Source organism: Cebus imitator, unplaced genomic scaffold, assembly GCF_001604975.1.
Source record: "Cebus imitator isolate Cc_AM_T3 unplaced genomic scaffold, Cebus_imitator-1.0 Scaffold330, whole genome shotgun sequence".
Lineage (NCBI taxonomy): Eukaryota > Metazoa > Chordata > Mammalia > Primates > Cebidae > Cebus > Cebus imitator.
The window spans coordinates 432,008-449,430 of record NW_016107645.1 but is presented as its reverse complement, the minus strand read 5'-3'; the positions used below and the strand labels follow the sequence as shown (position 1 = coordinate 449,430).

Here is a 17,423-nt window from a genome sequence, read left to right as displayed (position 1 = left end):
AAAATCTAAAGGCAGTCACAGGTTAATTTAGGTGAGGCTGTGAAATCAAGAGTTCCTTCTTGTTATTCTTCTTGTATCTCTACTTGCAAATTTTTAGGTATTCGAAAGCTGTTATTTTGGGTTAAATCTGGGGCTTTGTTGATGTGACGATGGATAAACTAAACATCCTTAAAACACGCCAATTCTATTGCTTCTTGCAGCACTTTGAAGAGGCATTGGAATGAAGTCAATACTTAAATATATCCAGCACCAATCAGAGACAATATCTTTAAATGATTTGGAACAAGTTAGCCTTAGAGAATCTTTAAAATTCGCTGCTCATTCCTCTCTCCAAATCATCCTGGAAACCTCGCACCTTCTCAAAATACCACAGATATTGTATCACTTCCTCGCAACCCATTCTGACTGTGGTTTAACACAGAATCAAGCTGTATCCTCCAAAACCCTCCCTTCTTAATCAGGCACTGCTCCAAGGAAAAGGTGAGGCCGTCTCATTATTTCCCAAGATAGGCCCTCTCTGTCTATCAGGCCAGAACCCTCACTGGCTCCCACATAGATGAGTGCATGCAAACTTCTACCTTTCATTAGTGACCTTTCCTTCCCTCAGCCTCCCTTCTCTATTACACTGCCTAAAGAAATTCTCCCTTAAAACTACCTTTCTCTCTCTAAGCACTACTTTCTAAAATGGCCTAATATGCTTTACAGTTGGAATCACACATTTCAGCACTTAATGATTCTTTGGTACATATGTTCTGATCTTCTCAACAAAACCACAGATCCAGATGATGAATTATCTTTCTTGTGTATCTCACGCTTTAATGTTTACAGAACTGCAATAATGTCACTCTCAGTATACAAGTGGGGTTTTACATGTGTTAAGGTGTGTGAAAAGTATGGCAACGTGTTGTATCAGGAAAACTCCCAATATGAGTGAAATAGGGTTTTACTGAATATAAATACAAGGTGTCCACTCAGAAAGGCTTAAGTCAAAAGGGAATGTGGGTGTTTGCAAAGAGTCTCACTAAGAGAGGATCCTGAGAACAAAGGAAAATGCTGAAGCCAGGAAGACTCTCTTTGCATCTGCTGAACTGTGAGACATCAACAGCAAACATTCAGAGCTACCACCCAATCTCTGTACATGGAAAAATCCATAAACTGAGGCCACCACCCTGGTAGCATGAAGTGGTAAAGCCCAAAGGAATGTTTCTAAAGTTTTCTATTTTTTTCAAGTTAGTGTTGATGTATACAAAAAGTGCACAAAAGTATAGAAGTTATTAAATTTTGATGAAGAAAACTCACTCATGTAACCAGCACCCATATCAAGCAGCATAATATTATCAATACAGGAAAACCTACACCTGGGTTCCCTTCCATTCACTACCTGCCTCCTCCCCAAAGATAATCACTCTCTTGACTTCTAATTGTTACACATTAAATATATAGAATCATATTTTTGTTGTGGCTCTTTTTGATCACCATTGTATTTGTGAGCTATCTGAAGGACTTTGAGCACAAATCATCACCAAACTTATGGGTTATGTGCCCTACAAATAGCCACTCTCCAATGGACTCTGGAGTTTGTCTATAGTCCAACCACTGAAAATTATTATGAGAATAAAGATATTATGATTCTGTAAGAGGCTTATAGCATCTAGTAAACCTTTGAACTGGTTATATCATCCATTCATATTTGACCAAACATCTCCTTTCTAGGACTCAACTCTATCAATTAGCCTTTTTGTTTTCTTTTCAGTTGATCCTTGAAATAGACCAGGTAGTTGATTAATATACATACAACTGATTGATTTATTGGCTATATCTTTCTAAAGCAATACTACTAAGGACTGTCTAAAATCTGCAGACTGGAAGAGTTGTTAAGTATCTCATTAAACTCCCATCTTCTATACCCTTATAAAGTCAAGGCTAATCATCAAAGGCCCAGAGTAAGACACTCTGCCTTCAATCAGGCATTATTTCCCATGAGCAAATGGAAATGCGTTTGCACTTCTACACATCTGCATTTCACAGCAGGAATGCAACTCAGTCAACCCTTTAATGCCGACACCACCAATTAAGAAACTCTTTGGACGTAAAGAAAAAACAATCTTCACAGAACTAAGACCAATAATTGAACTGATTCATGGAGCATATTCTTTTCTTTTTTTCAAAAGTATAACAACTTTTAATCAGAAAAAAGATAGTTCATGACCACTAACTAAAACTTAGAAAACACAGAAAAGTACAATAAATTAGACAGCGTTACTACTCCACAATCCAGAAAGAACTACCATGAACAATTTGGCATACCTCCATTGAATACAGTTACTATATATTAAATCTGGTGACCAATACAGCTTAGTATCATGGACATCTTCTATAATTTTCTACCCATTTTAGATAAATATTACATAGTAAACATTTTCTAAAAGCCTAAAAATTATTAAAACAAAATTTAATAGATTTGTAATATCTATCACATGGGTAAACAAAATTTTACTATTTTATTTATTTTAACTTAAAACATACAGATGCACCTTCACTTGCCAAATATTTGGTTATAGAGTTCAAGGCTTTTCTCTCAGTAAACATCTGCTATCCTTCTTATGAAAAATCATACCCATAATGTATATTATGATTTTTCCAGTTCAGTTTATTAATAAAAACTTAACATGTGAAACAATACAAGTGCAAATTTCATATGAATATATAAATATATTCTCGTTAAACTTCTCACAACTTTGTCAACAAGCAGCAGCGTTTTTTTAAAGTAAATTACCTTTATGAATTATATCGAATGTAATGAACTTAGTTTTAATAAAAACCACAGTTCACAAATCTACAGAATACTTAAATGCATTATCCAGTTATAGTAAGAAAAACAATCAGCAAAAACAGGTTTGGGGACTAATATAACTAATACCTGTTAACCAAGGCAACTCTCATTTCGTTAAGACAGAAGTGCTACCAACTGTACCTGCTTGGCATGGGGTGGGCATTTGTCAGGGTTTTTAAAATTTTATTTAAGTTCTGGGATACATGTGCTGGATGGGCAGATTTGTTACATAGGTAAATGTGTGATATGGTGGTATGCAGCACCTATCAACCCATCACCTAGGTATTAGGCCCCATGTGCATTCTTTATTTATTCTGATGCTCTCCCTCCCTCAACATCCCCAATGTATCAGCTTTTTAATAGAAATAGAGAGTATAATACTGAAACGTCAATGAAATAGAATTCAGTCAAGTTATCATTTAATATAAACATTTCTACAGCCCATTTTTTAAAAATTTCTGGAGTCTGTAGATTTTGCCACCATGCTGACAAAAGCTTTTGTCTAACAATAAATTTGGGCAAACAACCCCAATTGCCCCCTTCAATGACTACAACTGTCATTGCTAGTCTATGGGATTCATTTATAGTCTTAAAGGATCTTGACAATACAAGCTTTTGAACACTACAATATCCTTATCCTTCAGCATGGCTATTCAATGACTGTCAGGTGATCTTAGTACTTGATCTATTTCCATTTTCTTTTTAAAAGTCCACAAGAGTAACAATCTCAATTATCTTTTTCTGTAACAGAGAATTTTTTCTTCTAGCTAAAAGAACACTTGGCAAACAAAAATGTCAAGCAAGTAAGCAATGATTGGGTCTAGTTTGTAGTACTCCTGGCAGAATATCAAGGTCTCACCTATGTTCCACTTCTTAGAACTGGTAGATAATCAATGGTGGGTACCTTGCAGTGTGGCTACAAGATGGAATATTGTGGTGGATGGATGGATATTCTGCTGCAGGCATTGCATAGCTCCAACTCCCAGAATTGATTTGGTAGGGTCAGTACTTTAGTGTCTACAGAACTAGAAGGCTACCATTCGAAATGCTCCCTGACACTCTTCCATTGATCAGTCTCAGCATATACTGCAGTCACTACGGTAACCAAAGTAAGTTTGGAACGGGCAGAGAAGACAATTTTGACTGGATTTTAGGAAGCAGAAAAATAAAGTCTGTAAGTGTTTTCTGTCATTGTTATATTGAATCACCTACAAGCAGCCATAAGAGAAAAATAGAAAGTTAAAAAGATCAAGGAACAGAAGTTTAGAGATAGGGACTTGTTGCTCAATGGGTACAAAGATTTAGTTATGCAAATGGAATAAGTTCTAGAGATCTGTTGTACAACACAGTATTTAGTTAACAATATAATACTACACACTTAAAAAAAAAAAAGATTTCTTTTTTCTTTTTTTTTTTCAGATGGAGTCTCACTCTGTCACCCAAGCTAGAGTGCAGTGGAACGATCTCAGCTCACTGCAACCTCCACCTCCCAGATTCAAGTGATTCTCCCTGCCTCACCCTCCGCAGTAGCTGGGATTACAGGTGTGCACCACCACGCCTGGCTAAGTTTTTATAATTTTAGTACAGATGGGGTTTCTCCATGTTAGCCAAGACGGTCTCAATCTCCTGACCTTGTGATCCACCTGCCTCAGCCTCCCAAAGTGCTGGGATTACACACATGAGCCACCGCGCCCGGCCAAAAAAGGTAGATTTCATGTTAAATGTTCTATCTAAACAAAACTAAAACCACAAGAGAACACAAGGAAATTTTTGGAGGTGATGGATACGTTAAGTACCCTGATTGTGGTGATGGTATCAATAGGTATATGCATATGTCCAAACTGATCGAAATGTACACATTAAATACATACAATTTTTTGTACAGTCATCCTTCAGTATTCCACGGGGATAGTTCCAGGATTCCTCTTCCCAGGATATCAAAATCCTAAAATGCTCAAGTCTTTTACATAAAATGGCCTAGTATTTGCATATAACCTAAGGATAGCCTCCCATATAGTTTAAGTCATTACTAGAGTACTTATAAGCAGTATAAATGCTATTTAAATAGTTGTTATACTGTATTTGTTTCTCATTTGTAGTTGTAATTGTTGTGTTGTTATTTTTATTTTTAAATATATTTTTGATCCTTGGTTGGTTAAATCCACAGATGTAGAACCCGAGGATATGGAGAGCCCACTGCATATCAATTATACATCAACAAAACTTAAAAACAAACAAGAAGACAACATTCAGAAGAACATATTCTTTATCTTTTCTGAAACATCTGAATTTCTCCTGAGACACAAATCCAGGCAATTTCTCATTAGAGAGATTCCTGTGTATCAGAGCAAAGAACAGGTATAGCGCAGGTGAGCTATTTATGGAGTTTACAGTGGCAAATGCCACTATCTATATGTAACGTGCTTCAAAGAAGCAATGTACACATGAATATAGTGACACTATAACAATGAGTTAGGTAAGTAAGCCTGAGGTGGGGAGAGATTACCTGTAAAACACTCCTCCAATCTTCCTGATTATCCAAACAATTTCTGCAAGTCCTAGGCAAATTATATATCCTAAGTCCGGCTTGATTAACTCTATCAGTGAGATCATCAAACCTAGGCCTGCAGCTTTTCAATCCTTATTTCAAAAATAAGTAATACAAAGAATGTACAGTGCTACATACCCAGGCGCACAGTAACCCTCCACATAGGGCCGCTATTGTTTTCATTATTGCCTAAATCCTTAAGCCCCTACCAGGACTGAGATCTCTGCCTAATCCTTCTACATTACTAACAGTAAAATTCATGCTACAGAAATTGAGAAAATCTGATCCCAAAATGATGATGTGTGTGTGACTTTCTCTTTTAGTGGATTTCTAGCTCCCTGACAATTCACAGGAAATCATGCCAGAGATCATGGGAAGGTATGTAGTCATGGGAAGGTATCTGAGAAGGCAAGCTGATATATTTAAGAATTCTTATCAAATGTTTAGCATAAAAATGCTATTTCCATAACCCTGGCTGTAACCTATTAATGCTAAAGTATTACATGGATTCAACTGAACTTTCCTTTAAAAAAAATGTTCTTATGGCTTATATTGCATCCATAATACACACTTTCACTTCTAGGAAAAGGCCTCAAAAACAAAATCTTAGCACTGGAAGCTTCTAAACTTCCATTATTATACTTAATTCTGAATTCATTGGTAGATTTGTTTCTGACTAATCCCTTTTGATGCCCAGGAATGGCAATCTATGTTTTATATACAATCACCAACCTGTCTTGAAAAACAAAAGCTTATAACAGCAACAAAAAGTAATACTTTAAGATGTAATTCAGGATGAGATTTCCAAGAAACACAGATTTGAAGAAATATATTTTTAAAATGCTAATATAAAAGTTCCCCAAAGTGCAAACACAAACAGCATATTTAAAAGAGCTCCTTAATGGATACAATCAACCTGTTAATACTTGAGAGCCTAATTTACAATGACTGCTAAGTAGGCAAGAGAACTTTAAAGACCCAATGACAATTAGATAGTGTAGGGATGGCAAAAAAGGGTGCCGTGGACATATTTTGCTTTATCAAGAATGTTTAGATTTCAGATTTGCAGATCATTCAGCAATCTCACTCATTTTCCCCCAAATTTAAGCTCCTCTCTTTGATAAACATATGCTGGAAATAGGCTTTAAAAAAACAGCCACAAAGCAAAGAATGAGAAATGATGACCTCCAGTTTGTGGTTCAACTTCCAAGGTGATTTGAGGTAGAATTCCACACTATATTTTGTGGTGTGTGCCAGGGTATCAGAGAGGAATACAGGAGAAACCCAAGGGCATATAAGAACAATAATCTTTCACCATGATGAAAGATTCCTCAAGCTAGGTAGCAAACCAGTTCCAATATTTCAACTGAATTCAACAGTGTGATGTGCTCTTGGATGAAAATTACCAGTCTATCTACTTCCCATTTCACTTGACATAAAAACAGTGACTGATTTTCAGCTTATAAACACTTTTGGGAGTGGCATACAAGTCAGGTTATTGTCATAGCCCTCATTATATCAGGGAAGGAAGTTAAAGTTCAGAGAGATTATATCAGTTCTTCAAGGTTGCACAGCTATTACAGAATTCAAGGCTAGAGGTTTTATATAGAAATATAGAAATACATATTGCGTATATATACATGTATATTACACACACACACACACACACACACACACACACACATTTATTACCCTTCCATGGGAGTCCCTATAAAGTATGGTCATGACTGATTCCCATTTCCAATACTGTTACCTCCTAAAGGAATCACGTTCTTAATCTAACTACTCTTAGCCAACTAGCTGTCACCACACTGCCTGGCAGGAACACACCAATGGGGCTCACTGCACAGTGAAAGGGACACAGCCACCAGGCCAAGGTTAAGGAAATCTACACTCCTCTGCAACTGCCAGTTGAGTTGTGCACTTAACAACACTCAGTTGGAATAACAGACTTGTTTATATCACTTGTTCTTATGCTAATTATGTAATTTACTTAAATATTATGTAAGCCAATGATATATGATTATGGAAATGATATATGATTATAGCTCTATTAAAATGTAGTTGAATGCTTTGAAGAAACGCCAAAAGGTAAGTTTTTTTTTTAATTAAAAAAAGAAACTGAAGCATATAGACAAGGAAACTGTAAAAGATTCCCAAGGCAAGGGTATTATTATTGTATTTATAAGAATCTGCATACAGATTTCTTCACTGCTGTCTTTAAAAAAAGAAGCTGGTAATTACAGGTGTGGCTTATTAAAATTAAAAAAAAAAAAGAAAAAAGAAAAGATGCTAAGCTTAAACCAGTAGACACATACTTAGGGAAAGCCTTTGCCCTATATCAAGACATGGAAGCCTGAATGCAGTGGTGATCTAAAGTTTTAATTGTCTGTTTTATGAACCATTACTTTTACAAACTTTCCAAGTCAACCAATTACTTACCAGCAGAGCAATGCCCCTAGATCATAATAAACATTTGAAACATGTGACATATATTATGAAAATATAATTATACGAATGTATAAAATACCTTATAGTTCAATTGCTTAACTGTGTTGTGGAATCGGATTTTAAAATGCTATCAAAATTAATATGATTTGTACACCAATCTATGGGGAAAAAGAAATGACCATTAGCTTCCATCAAGTTTTTGGAATCCTTAATTATTGCTTTAAATCACCAAGATAGTTTAATAACTCAATTACCTAAATGAGGTGATTTTTTTTTTCCTTAACTTTCTACATCAACTTAAGCAGTCTAACTTACCAAAATGGTTAACTTAAAACAACTTGAAGCAACATGTTTAGAACATGTAAGAAAATTCATTTAATAATTATTAACTCCTTGTACTCTAGGCTAAGGAAAAAAGTGCTTACACACACACACACACACACACACACACACACCCCCGAAAGAACCTTCAGCGAGAGCCATGATTGAACTGTAAAATACTGTGGAAGATAGGACTACAGGAAGTTCTCAGGGGAATAGTGAAATGGAAAACCAAACTAAACATGTGTCTCATAATTTTACTCATAATTGCATGAATAGGAAACATCTATTTAGGTAAGTTTTGATTGTGATATTTCAAAGTTTCAATTTGAGTCCATTCCTCACTTCACTATGTATATGGTTCTGGAGGGAACACTTTTTTGGGTCGATGAGTAAAATTTCTAGGATCTCAAAATGTGTTTGTCAATGCAGTACCAGCTCTGTCCTTATCCAACACACTTGTCTAAAGATAAAAACAGCTTGAAAGAAAGAAAAATGAATTTCAGATCTATTCAGAAGCAATTCAAATGCATTTTAAAGACTTAGATTTATGACTATTTCCTTGCTCTTATATATTTCAGGGCCAACTTTCATGTACCATTTTTGACATCCCAGATAGAATATTGAGATATGTTTGGCATTGGAGATGAGAGGTTATGAGGAAAGAATTTCTACAAAAGCAAGTTGAAAATCAGCTTTCTTCTCATTGTGTACAAAGGGGAGGACGGACTGAGAAAGCAGCACCAGAAAGAGGAGAGACGGTATTCCTCTAAACCCTGGATCTCCCAGAATGGCACTGATTTCAAACTGTACCAACACTCCTGTTGTTGACCAACCTGAATTTAGAGAAGCTTCATTAACAGAGAGAAATTGCCAAAAACCAGCTTGCTTTTTTTGGGGGGGTGAAGGAGGAGTGGTCAGGTTTTAGAAATAGCACAAATATAAAGGTGGCAGAATTCACAAATCAAACCTGCAGAAGGGACTCTCATTTAGCAGCAACACCTCCTATCCCTCACTACAGTCTGAAGAACTGGGGAAGAATGCTTAAACCGCATTGTCTTAATGCACAGAGACCAACGAGTCCAAATTAAAAAGGGCCCTGAAAATATCCTTGCCAATACACCCACCACTGTCCTCTTTTTTTATTTAGGACCATGAAGTGCAACATAAGTGTGTAAGAGCAAAATTGTACAATATAATTGATTAAAGCAGAAAAGTCTCATAATCCTGTATTAAGGCCAAAGGAAATCAAAACATACTCAGGTTACAGCATGTGCTCATAAAAAAAAGCTCTCAATTGGATTTCATGAGAAATATTGATCCTGAGCTCTGAATCCTCTTACTTTGGCTACCACACATGACTGGGGTCAGTACCTTCTATGTTGGATGCCTTCGAAGGCCTTGACTCATGTAGACAGAATACAACAGACAGGAGTAACTTTGTTTAAACAAATTATATCTGAGGCTGCTTATAAAGCAGCCAAGTGTACTCTTATTTAAGGAGTATAGATGTTGAAAAGAATAAATAAGAAAATAGTTGATTTTTTCAATGCCTCTCTTAAAAATTACAGTAGCTATGACCAGGTAAAGTTTTATATAAAAAGACTTGATCAAATTAAAATTGCCCCCATACCCTGCTTAAACATAAAATGTACATTCTACATTTATTTCTTCATAAAGACACTTATTGATATTTGTGATATTCATTGCAATTAACTATATACCTTCCAAATCTGACCCAAAGAAAAACCTATTAAAAGAGGCTCTTTGTCTTTAGTATTTGAATTTAGCCAATGACTCTGGGCTATCACCTGTTAAACAGTGCTATCAGCTTAGTAGAAGAATTACCAGTCTCTAAAACAATCCACATTTGCATTGGCAATATTGTACAACTATGTTTCAAATCTGACATTGAAATTCAAGGAGCTGTAAAAGGGAAAGGATGATTGTACATTGATCAAAATCACTGTTCTCTACTGTCTGTAGTAACTTCCCTTTGGCTTGATAAACTTGTCAATTAACCTATATTTTCAAATATAAAATGCTTCAAAGATGTTTTTGGTGAAATTATCTCCTCTGGCAATATGTTTAAGATATTCGTTTTTAGAGTGTGAAGTGCAAGCAAGTATTAGGCCATTGGAAACCCAAGAATCCCAGTAACACTGAAGAAAGTTTTGGTCCAGCTCACCGCCTAAACAGTGGAAGATGGGAAGAGTCTACCTGCAAACCCAACTTTCTCCTCCTGCCTTTCAAGTTCAATCCTTTTTTGTCTTTAATCCTACAGAATATTAGAAACAGTTCTCTAACTGGGCCTTCCTCACAGCAAAATGGCTTTCACTTGAAAAAAATCCTATTATCCATTAGCAAGTGTGTTCATTGTCAGTGAACCAGCCTCTTCCACTCCAAAGAGCTATGCTGCCTTTTACAGACAGGATCCTTCTGATTGATCTAAGATGATCACAAAGACATTCATTCCATAAGCCTTGAGATATCCAAATCAAGAGCAAAGATCCTGGCCATTAAAGAATTTGTGGGTTAGTCAAAAAAAAAAAAAAAAAAAACAGAGCATCATATTTAACCACTTCAAGTACTACAATAGAATCCATTACTTTCATTAAAAAAGAAGAAGAAGAAAGAAAGAAAGGGTCGAAAAGACCCACTAAAATATGGAGGTTGGACCTGGGGAAAAGGAAATTTATCTCCTGGGAACTTTAGTGGCATAATCAAAACAAGTGAAAAATATGAACACCAGTGATTCAGGCATTTTTCACCCTACAGTAGCATTGCTGATAATCCCTCAAATGAAATCTTATATTTCCTTTTGTTAATCATCCTGCAATCTTGGATGAAAAAATTAACCAAACTATCCTCTCTCTTTAAATCACCATACAACTTCCCTATTTAAACTCTCATATTATGGAAACTACATAATCCCCCTTTCATTAAAATTTCCCTTGTTGACAGATACAAACCAGGTCAATTTCTTCTGGATTTTGCATACTTGTGTTACATATCTTAATTCAACTTCTTGTAAAGGTTTAAAAAAGAGAAAGAGCTGGACTTAAAATACAAATAAAACAAATAAATACTGCTTATATGTCTATGTGAACATTGACACCATTTACCGATTTTTCCCCTCTTTTCCTTGGGGCTGAGGGCCCTGTCAATAATCATTACTTATTAAACAGGCTGCCATTCCCTTCCATAGAATGTGGGAAGAGAGCACTGAGGGGTAGAAATAATTACCTTGGGCTTTTCTTTAAAGACCTCCGGAATGGAATGCAAGGAAATCAATTGAGCAAGACCATGAAATACCCCTACCATGTGTAGTCCTCCCTCCTCCCCCAATGCATACAAGGGTTGAGGTATACCACACTCCATTATTCATATCAACTGCATCAAAAAAGCAGATCAAAAATCTTGGGTCTTCAAGATAGACTTATTTTCAATCCATTGAATATGATCACACATACACTCATGAATCCTTTATCCTTCCACAAAACTCAAGCTAGGTTTGTTGAGTGGAGGCTCTAAACACCTCCTGAAAAATGTGCTCTCAAAAATGACTGCTTCAGCCAAAGGGGAGAGAAGCAGCAAGTTACTAGCTCTACTGCCATTCTGGTTTATGGCAGATTCCTTCCTTCTCTCCTCCCTGTCTCCCAATGTATCTTCTAGGCTGTTTTTTCCAAAGCAAAGTAGGTTTTTGTTTTGTTTTGTTTTTCCCTTTCCCTCTCCTGGACCTTACTTACAAATACACTAAATGCTTTAAAAACAAAACAGTTGCAAGGGTTAAGTAACACCCAGGGTAAGATCATAGGTCAGGGAGATTAAAAATTAGCAGATAACTCAAAGTAAACCCGATTTTCCCACCATCACTGAAGAGTTAATGACGAACACTCTTTTTTCCCCCAGATGCTATGGCTCAAAACACAAATGCAATATAAAGACAGCATAACCAGACAGTTTTTGCAAAATAGCCTTGCACAGAACTTGAACTAGCAGGCTGGGGTTTGTCCTAAATAACCTTCACAGGTTGCACAAACTGTTCCCATATCCTGATCAGATCAGCTTAAAAGATGCCTGAAATTTCCTTTGAACAAGAAGGAGGTGGGGGGGAAGGGGGGGGAGGTCAATTAGTCACCTAAAACATTTATAGAAATATTGAGAAAATATGCACTTTCTATACAAATAAACAGAAAACGATGATGCTTTGGGTATACTGGCCCATACTCGCACCAACTGAGCGCAGGTTGAAGATGCTACATTCTAACGGTGACATGTTTGCAAACGGTTGGATGTTCTCACCCCTAAGTGCAGAAAACTCCCAACTCGCGCATATTTTTCAGGCACAGAGGGAGAGGAGATAAGGTTCACACCCCACCTTTGGGAACGGAACAAAAGCAAAGGCTTGGCAGGGCTGAAAAAAACTCCTCCTTCGTCAGGACCCTAGAGGTGGCAGCTCTGCAGGGCTCCCTTCCTATTTCCTCCTAGCTAACTCACTCTCCGCGGCCACAGAATTAATGTCTACACCTTGGAATGGCCACCGGCAGGCTAGGAGGTGATCAGTTTAGCCCCTTTCCCAAGTCTCCCAATGGTTTCTAATTAACCCTCTCTGGTTCCTGCCCGGGTCAGAGCTGCTGGAAGCGTCTTCAGCTACATTCTACCAAGATCTCCATTAAATCGTCACCCACACTTGGACATAACTTCCTTTTGTGGTTTATCGTAGTTCAATTTGCATGTGCTTTGCTTTCTTTCCTTCCCACCGGCGGGCAGAGAAGGGACTCAGTGCATTCGAGAAGGCCCTCTCTCCTCCCGGGCCCTCTACTGGAGCGGGATCCCGCAGCTCGCCAGCAGGTCTGCAGTGAGGAGGGATCGCACTCGCGTTAACCCTTCAAAGGGAGTTAGGAGATGTGTTCTCATTTGGGACCCGCTAAAGTGGGGCCCATGGAGCCTGACAATCTCCCTCCCCTTCCTACACGCCACCACCCCCACCTCAGACCCAGAACAGGCTGGCACCTTCTTACCCCCTGGTGGACAGTTTCAACCAGCTCTCACTCTGCCCCAAACCTGGGATGGGGGAGGGGGCTTGCTAGAAGGCAGGCGGTGAAGGGAAAAGACAGCAGGAGGGCAGAAAGGAAACTCAGTAGTAAATCATAGTTGGGACACACTGTTTACTTACGAAATTTGGGGCTGGTGCTAGTTTCTGGTGTCGTGGTGGTAGAGGACGAGGAAGAGGAGGAAGACGACGAGGCAGCATCCTGAAAGGGAGACAGGGTCCAGGAGGGAGTAGAATCGTGAAGGTAGGAGGAGGTAGCGTATGCCGCAGTGGGCCAGGAGGGCATTGCCTGGGTGCTTGGGGTTCCTGGCACCGGGGGTCGGGAGCCCGGCGTGCTGCTACTGAAGAACGCGGCCGTGGTAGATAGGACCGTCGGGGGGGCCGCAGTGTTCCGTGCTGTGGTGGAGCGCGGGCTGGCCCGGATGGGCACCCGGTGCCCGGGGAAGCGAGTGGGCGCCCGAGTGATGGTGGTCAAGCGGGTGCTAATCCGGTTGGGCGTCCTGGAGGAGGCGGCGCCCCCGGCGGAGGGGGTGGCGGGGGACGTGGTGGAAGTGGTCGTGGTGGTGGTCTCCATGGCCTTGGGGAAAGAGCTGGGCTTGGAGAGGAAGAAGGGGTCCTGGCCCATCCCCTTGGAGTCCACCAGGTCGGTGGGCACGTACTCCTTGACGGAGCCCACCACGATCCATTTGAGAAGCATGAGGCTGAGCCCCAGGCCGATGAAGCCGATGAACAGAGGCACCACGCACAGCCACGTCTGCTGCCGGTTCCACACGATGCAGTCGCTACAGCGTAACTCCCGGGGGGGCTCGGCCGCCCCTTCGCCGCCGTCCGGGCCCCCGCCCGCCGCTGCCGCCGCCGCAGCCGCCGCGGTGCCCTCCTCAGCCGAGGCGGCGGCTGCCGAAGCGGCACCAGGTGGCGAGGCAGCGGCCGCCCCTTCACTCATCCTAGGAGCCGGTCTTCACCTTCGCCCCCCGGAGGGCCGCGCCAGAGGCATGGGGCTGCGCGGGCCGGGCGCGGGCGCGGGCTCCGGCGGCGGCGGCGGCGGGCTCGGGCGCAGGCAGCGGCCGCGGCGGCCGCATGCAAATCGGCTCCCTGCCCCCACGCCCCTCCCCCCGAGAGGCGGGCGGCGGGCGGGGAGGAGAGGAGCGGGGGAGGGGACGGGGACGGGGACGGGGCCGGGGAGGGGGCGGCGAGGAGCGCGGAAGAGGGGCGAGACGGGCCCCCGGCGCCGCCGGTCGGTCAGGGAGCGGCGGGGCGCGTCTGCAGCCCGCCAAGCGGCCTCCTGAGCGCCGGGGCCCCGCGCCCGCTGCTGCTGCTGCTGCTGCCTGCCGCCTGCGAGCGCTCCAGCCGCGCCGGCATCCTCGGGGCACCGCGCCCGGCCGGCTCCCTGGGGCGCCCGCTCGCGCCGCGTCTGGGCCTCGCGCCGCCTTCAGTGGCCCCGCCGGCCGGCCGCGGGGTGCCGGGTGCCCGCCAGCCGCATTCCGACACAGAGGATCGGCCTCGGCGCCGCGATCGTCGGCTGCTGCTCGGCGAGCCCGGGCGATGAGGTGCACCTGTTCTTCAGCCGGCCCGCAGCCAACCCTCGGCCAGCGCTCTCCCGGAGAGACCAATCCCAGCGCAGCGCGGAGGGCGAGCGGCCGGCTCGCCAGCTCCAGCCGCCCGCTGCTCCGCGCCGCCGCCGCCGCCGCCGCCGCCGCCGCCGCCCGAAGAGAGTCAAACTCCAGCGAACCGCGCCGCTGTCGCCGCCGTGAGCCAGGGGCTGGGGGCGCTCCGGGCGTCCGCGGCGGGTGCGGTCTGACCCGCCTCCGAGGGACCCAACAAGCAAGCAGAGGATCGGAAATCACTCCCCGGCGCCCTGCCCGGTTGAGCGTGGGGAGCCAAAGCGGGAGACTGCGTCGGGGGCTCCGGAGGACGCGGACCCCGGGCCGAGGGCGTCTCCAGGCGGATGCGGGTGTATGTGCAGAACCGCCGCGGCGGGCTGAGATTCCGGCAGAGTAGCGCCTCCCACCAGCACCTAATGCTGGTTTCTTAATGCACACAAGATAAATAAATGATCCAAGCAAACCCCCGTTTGACGGGGGCGGGGGTGGCAAAAGCAGCTTCCCGACCGATTGTGAGCCTGTCTCTTGAACGCATCCAGTGGGGTCAGAGACTGAAGCTGCTGGGCGAGGGGGCGGGGGCGGATGCGGGTGGGAGGGTGCCCGTGCGCTCCCCTGCCTGATGGCGGTGCGGCTGGATGGAGGGCCACCTTTGCCTGAGTTCCTGAGAGATGCATGGAGCGGGCGACCTTTGTGCAATCAGACCTGTCAGATCTCTCCAAGCCATTTGTGTGAACTTGCCTTAAAATGTTGTCATTGCATGTAAGTGTACGCACAGATACATACGTTATGAGGCAAGTGTTTGTGAGAGGTAAATATAAAACGATTTGGGATTGGACTCCCAAATTCCGTTGCCGGTTTCTTCCCTTGGCTAGGGAGGCACCTGTGTGGTACCTGCCGATGCAAGGGGCAAAGAGCCAGTGTTAGCATGATATATGCCGCTGGTGCAAAACCTTGCTTGCCAACCCTATCCAGATTTCCTGGTCTAAACTGAAAACCGAAGAGGAGAAGTTTTTATTTACAAGCTTTAAGAATATAAGGTTGAGAAAGGCAGCTTCCTAATACACTTCCCCAGCACTGTCTGATTGGCGTGGATGATGGAGTCCGCATTCCCTTGTCCTGTGATAGTCTCCACAAAGATGAAGTTTTCAAGGTATCCATTTTATTCACAGGTGGAGAACCAAACGTTACACTGAAGAGACTGCAGAGAGCAGAGGATGCATTGAAACAGGAAGCCCCTGGGGTTTGGTACCTACCAGAGTACTTTGCACAGACACGGTTAATAAATTATTTTTGATGGCAGTAATGCGGCTGTCACCTCTTTCAGCTATAACATTGAGACTTTCCCCACAGGAAAGCTTTTGATTTTTAGTTTGATGGAACATGCCTTAATCTAGTAGTGCTGAATTATGATTACAAAAAGTGCAAGCAAAAAAAAAAAAAAAAAAAACCATTATTTGAATCCTTTAGCTTTCCAATGCAAACCACTGCCCTCTTAAATAAAAACTGACCCAGCCTGTACCTTCTGTGGGTACTAGGAATCTACTTACCAGCTAGGAATCTACTTGCCCAGCCTTTCTTGTGTAGCAAATAAAAGCTTTCCTGCAAAACTCTTTGGAATTATAGCGGTGCTACTGTCAGCTATTTGAGACAGAAAATTACTTTTCCAAAGCACTCCTAGTTCATTGCCCACCCCACCCCACTCCCACCACCAGTGTTCCTGTGGTCTCTGGCATCTTTCCTGCCTGCTAGAGTAAATCCAGTGTGCATAAAGGGATGCTATAATGCTGCAGATGGGCAAATGCTCCCTTTCCTGAAGCCACAGTCCAACAGCTTTCACTCCATGTTCTCTCAATACTCCCTAATGCCTTCTTCATCTGCCTCTCCATCTCCCTCTATTTCTCATTTCCACTTGGCTTTAACAGCTTATTCATGTATCCCTGTTGAGCTCATTTTGCCCTAGATCCCAAGCCACCATACTCAGCTACCCATTGGTTCTTCTCACAGTGAACATCATCACTAGAGACAGAGAGAGAGAGGAAAGAAAAAAAAAAAAAACCCAAAACATCGCTTTGATAGCCTTATATTGGGGAACAGGTTGTACCACCCCATCCAAGAATGTTTGGCGGATGTAGCCATCATTAACTTGCAGTTTTATTGTGAGGGTCCCTGGTAGCAGGTGGTAAGCACTGGCACTGGAATTGCGAATGGGGAGGGGCTGTTCACAGTTGCCTCAAGGACAAGTGGTGGACCCTCTCTCTGCTAATAAGCAGCCAGTTAGTCAGTCCCAAGGTAGGGAGGAGCCTCGTTTTTGTGACTCACAGCTCACTGGAGCAGAACGCTGAAGAAGCAGCTTCAGGCTCAGACTCTTAAGACAGGGATTCAAGTTAGAGTTCTGTCACTTATAAGCAATAAAATCACTCTGGGCCACTGTTTTCTCAACTATGAAATGGAGGTATGATACCTGCATTCTACATAATTATAAGAAATTTTATAGCTAAATAGACTATTCACTTATGGCACCTTTTAAGCATTATCCTGAGATATCTTCCTGTGGAGAGAATTATTCTGATAAATGGATATATCATGCCTCAGCCTCCCCTGAGCTTCTCATCT

The 17,423-nt window shown here is 42.4% G+C and overlaps 2 protein-coding genes across 6 annotated transcripts in view; one reads left to right on the top strand and one right to left on the bottom strand.

Annotated features, from left to right (window-relative positions):
- The window catches only part of NRG3 (neuregulin 3), a 1,102,351-nt gene extending 1,088,051 nt beyond the window's left edge, over positions 1-14,300 (bottom strand). For all 5 annotated transcript variants that reach the window (XM_017504978.2, XM_037730106.1, XM_017504981.2 and 2 more), the window contains exon 1: positions 13,333-14,300. In XM_017504978.2, the coding sequence (XP_017360467.1) occupies positions 13,333-14,152 (820 nt within the window). In that variant the 5' untranslated portion in view covers positions 14,153-14,300. The remainder of the gene's footprint in view (positions 1-13,332) is intronic.
- LOC119467776 (translation initiation factor IF-2-like) lies at positions 14,287-16,453 on the top strand. The gene is made up of 2 exons (XM_037730107.1): positions 14,287-15,322; positions 15,980-16,453. Exon 1 carries the CDS (start codon positions 14,287-14,289, stop codon positions 15,205-15,207), a length of 921 nt encoding a protein of 306 aa, XP_037586035.1. The 3' UTR covers positions 15,208-15,322; positions 15,980-16,453.
- The last annotated feature ends 970 nt before the right edge of the window (positions 16,454-17,423 follow it).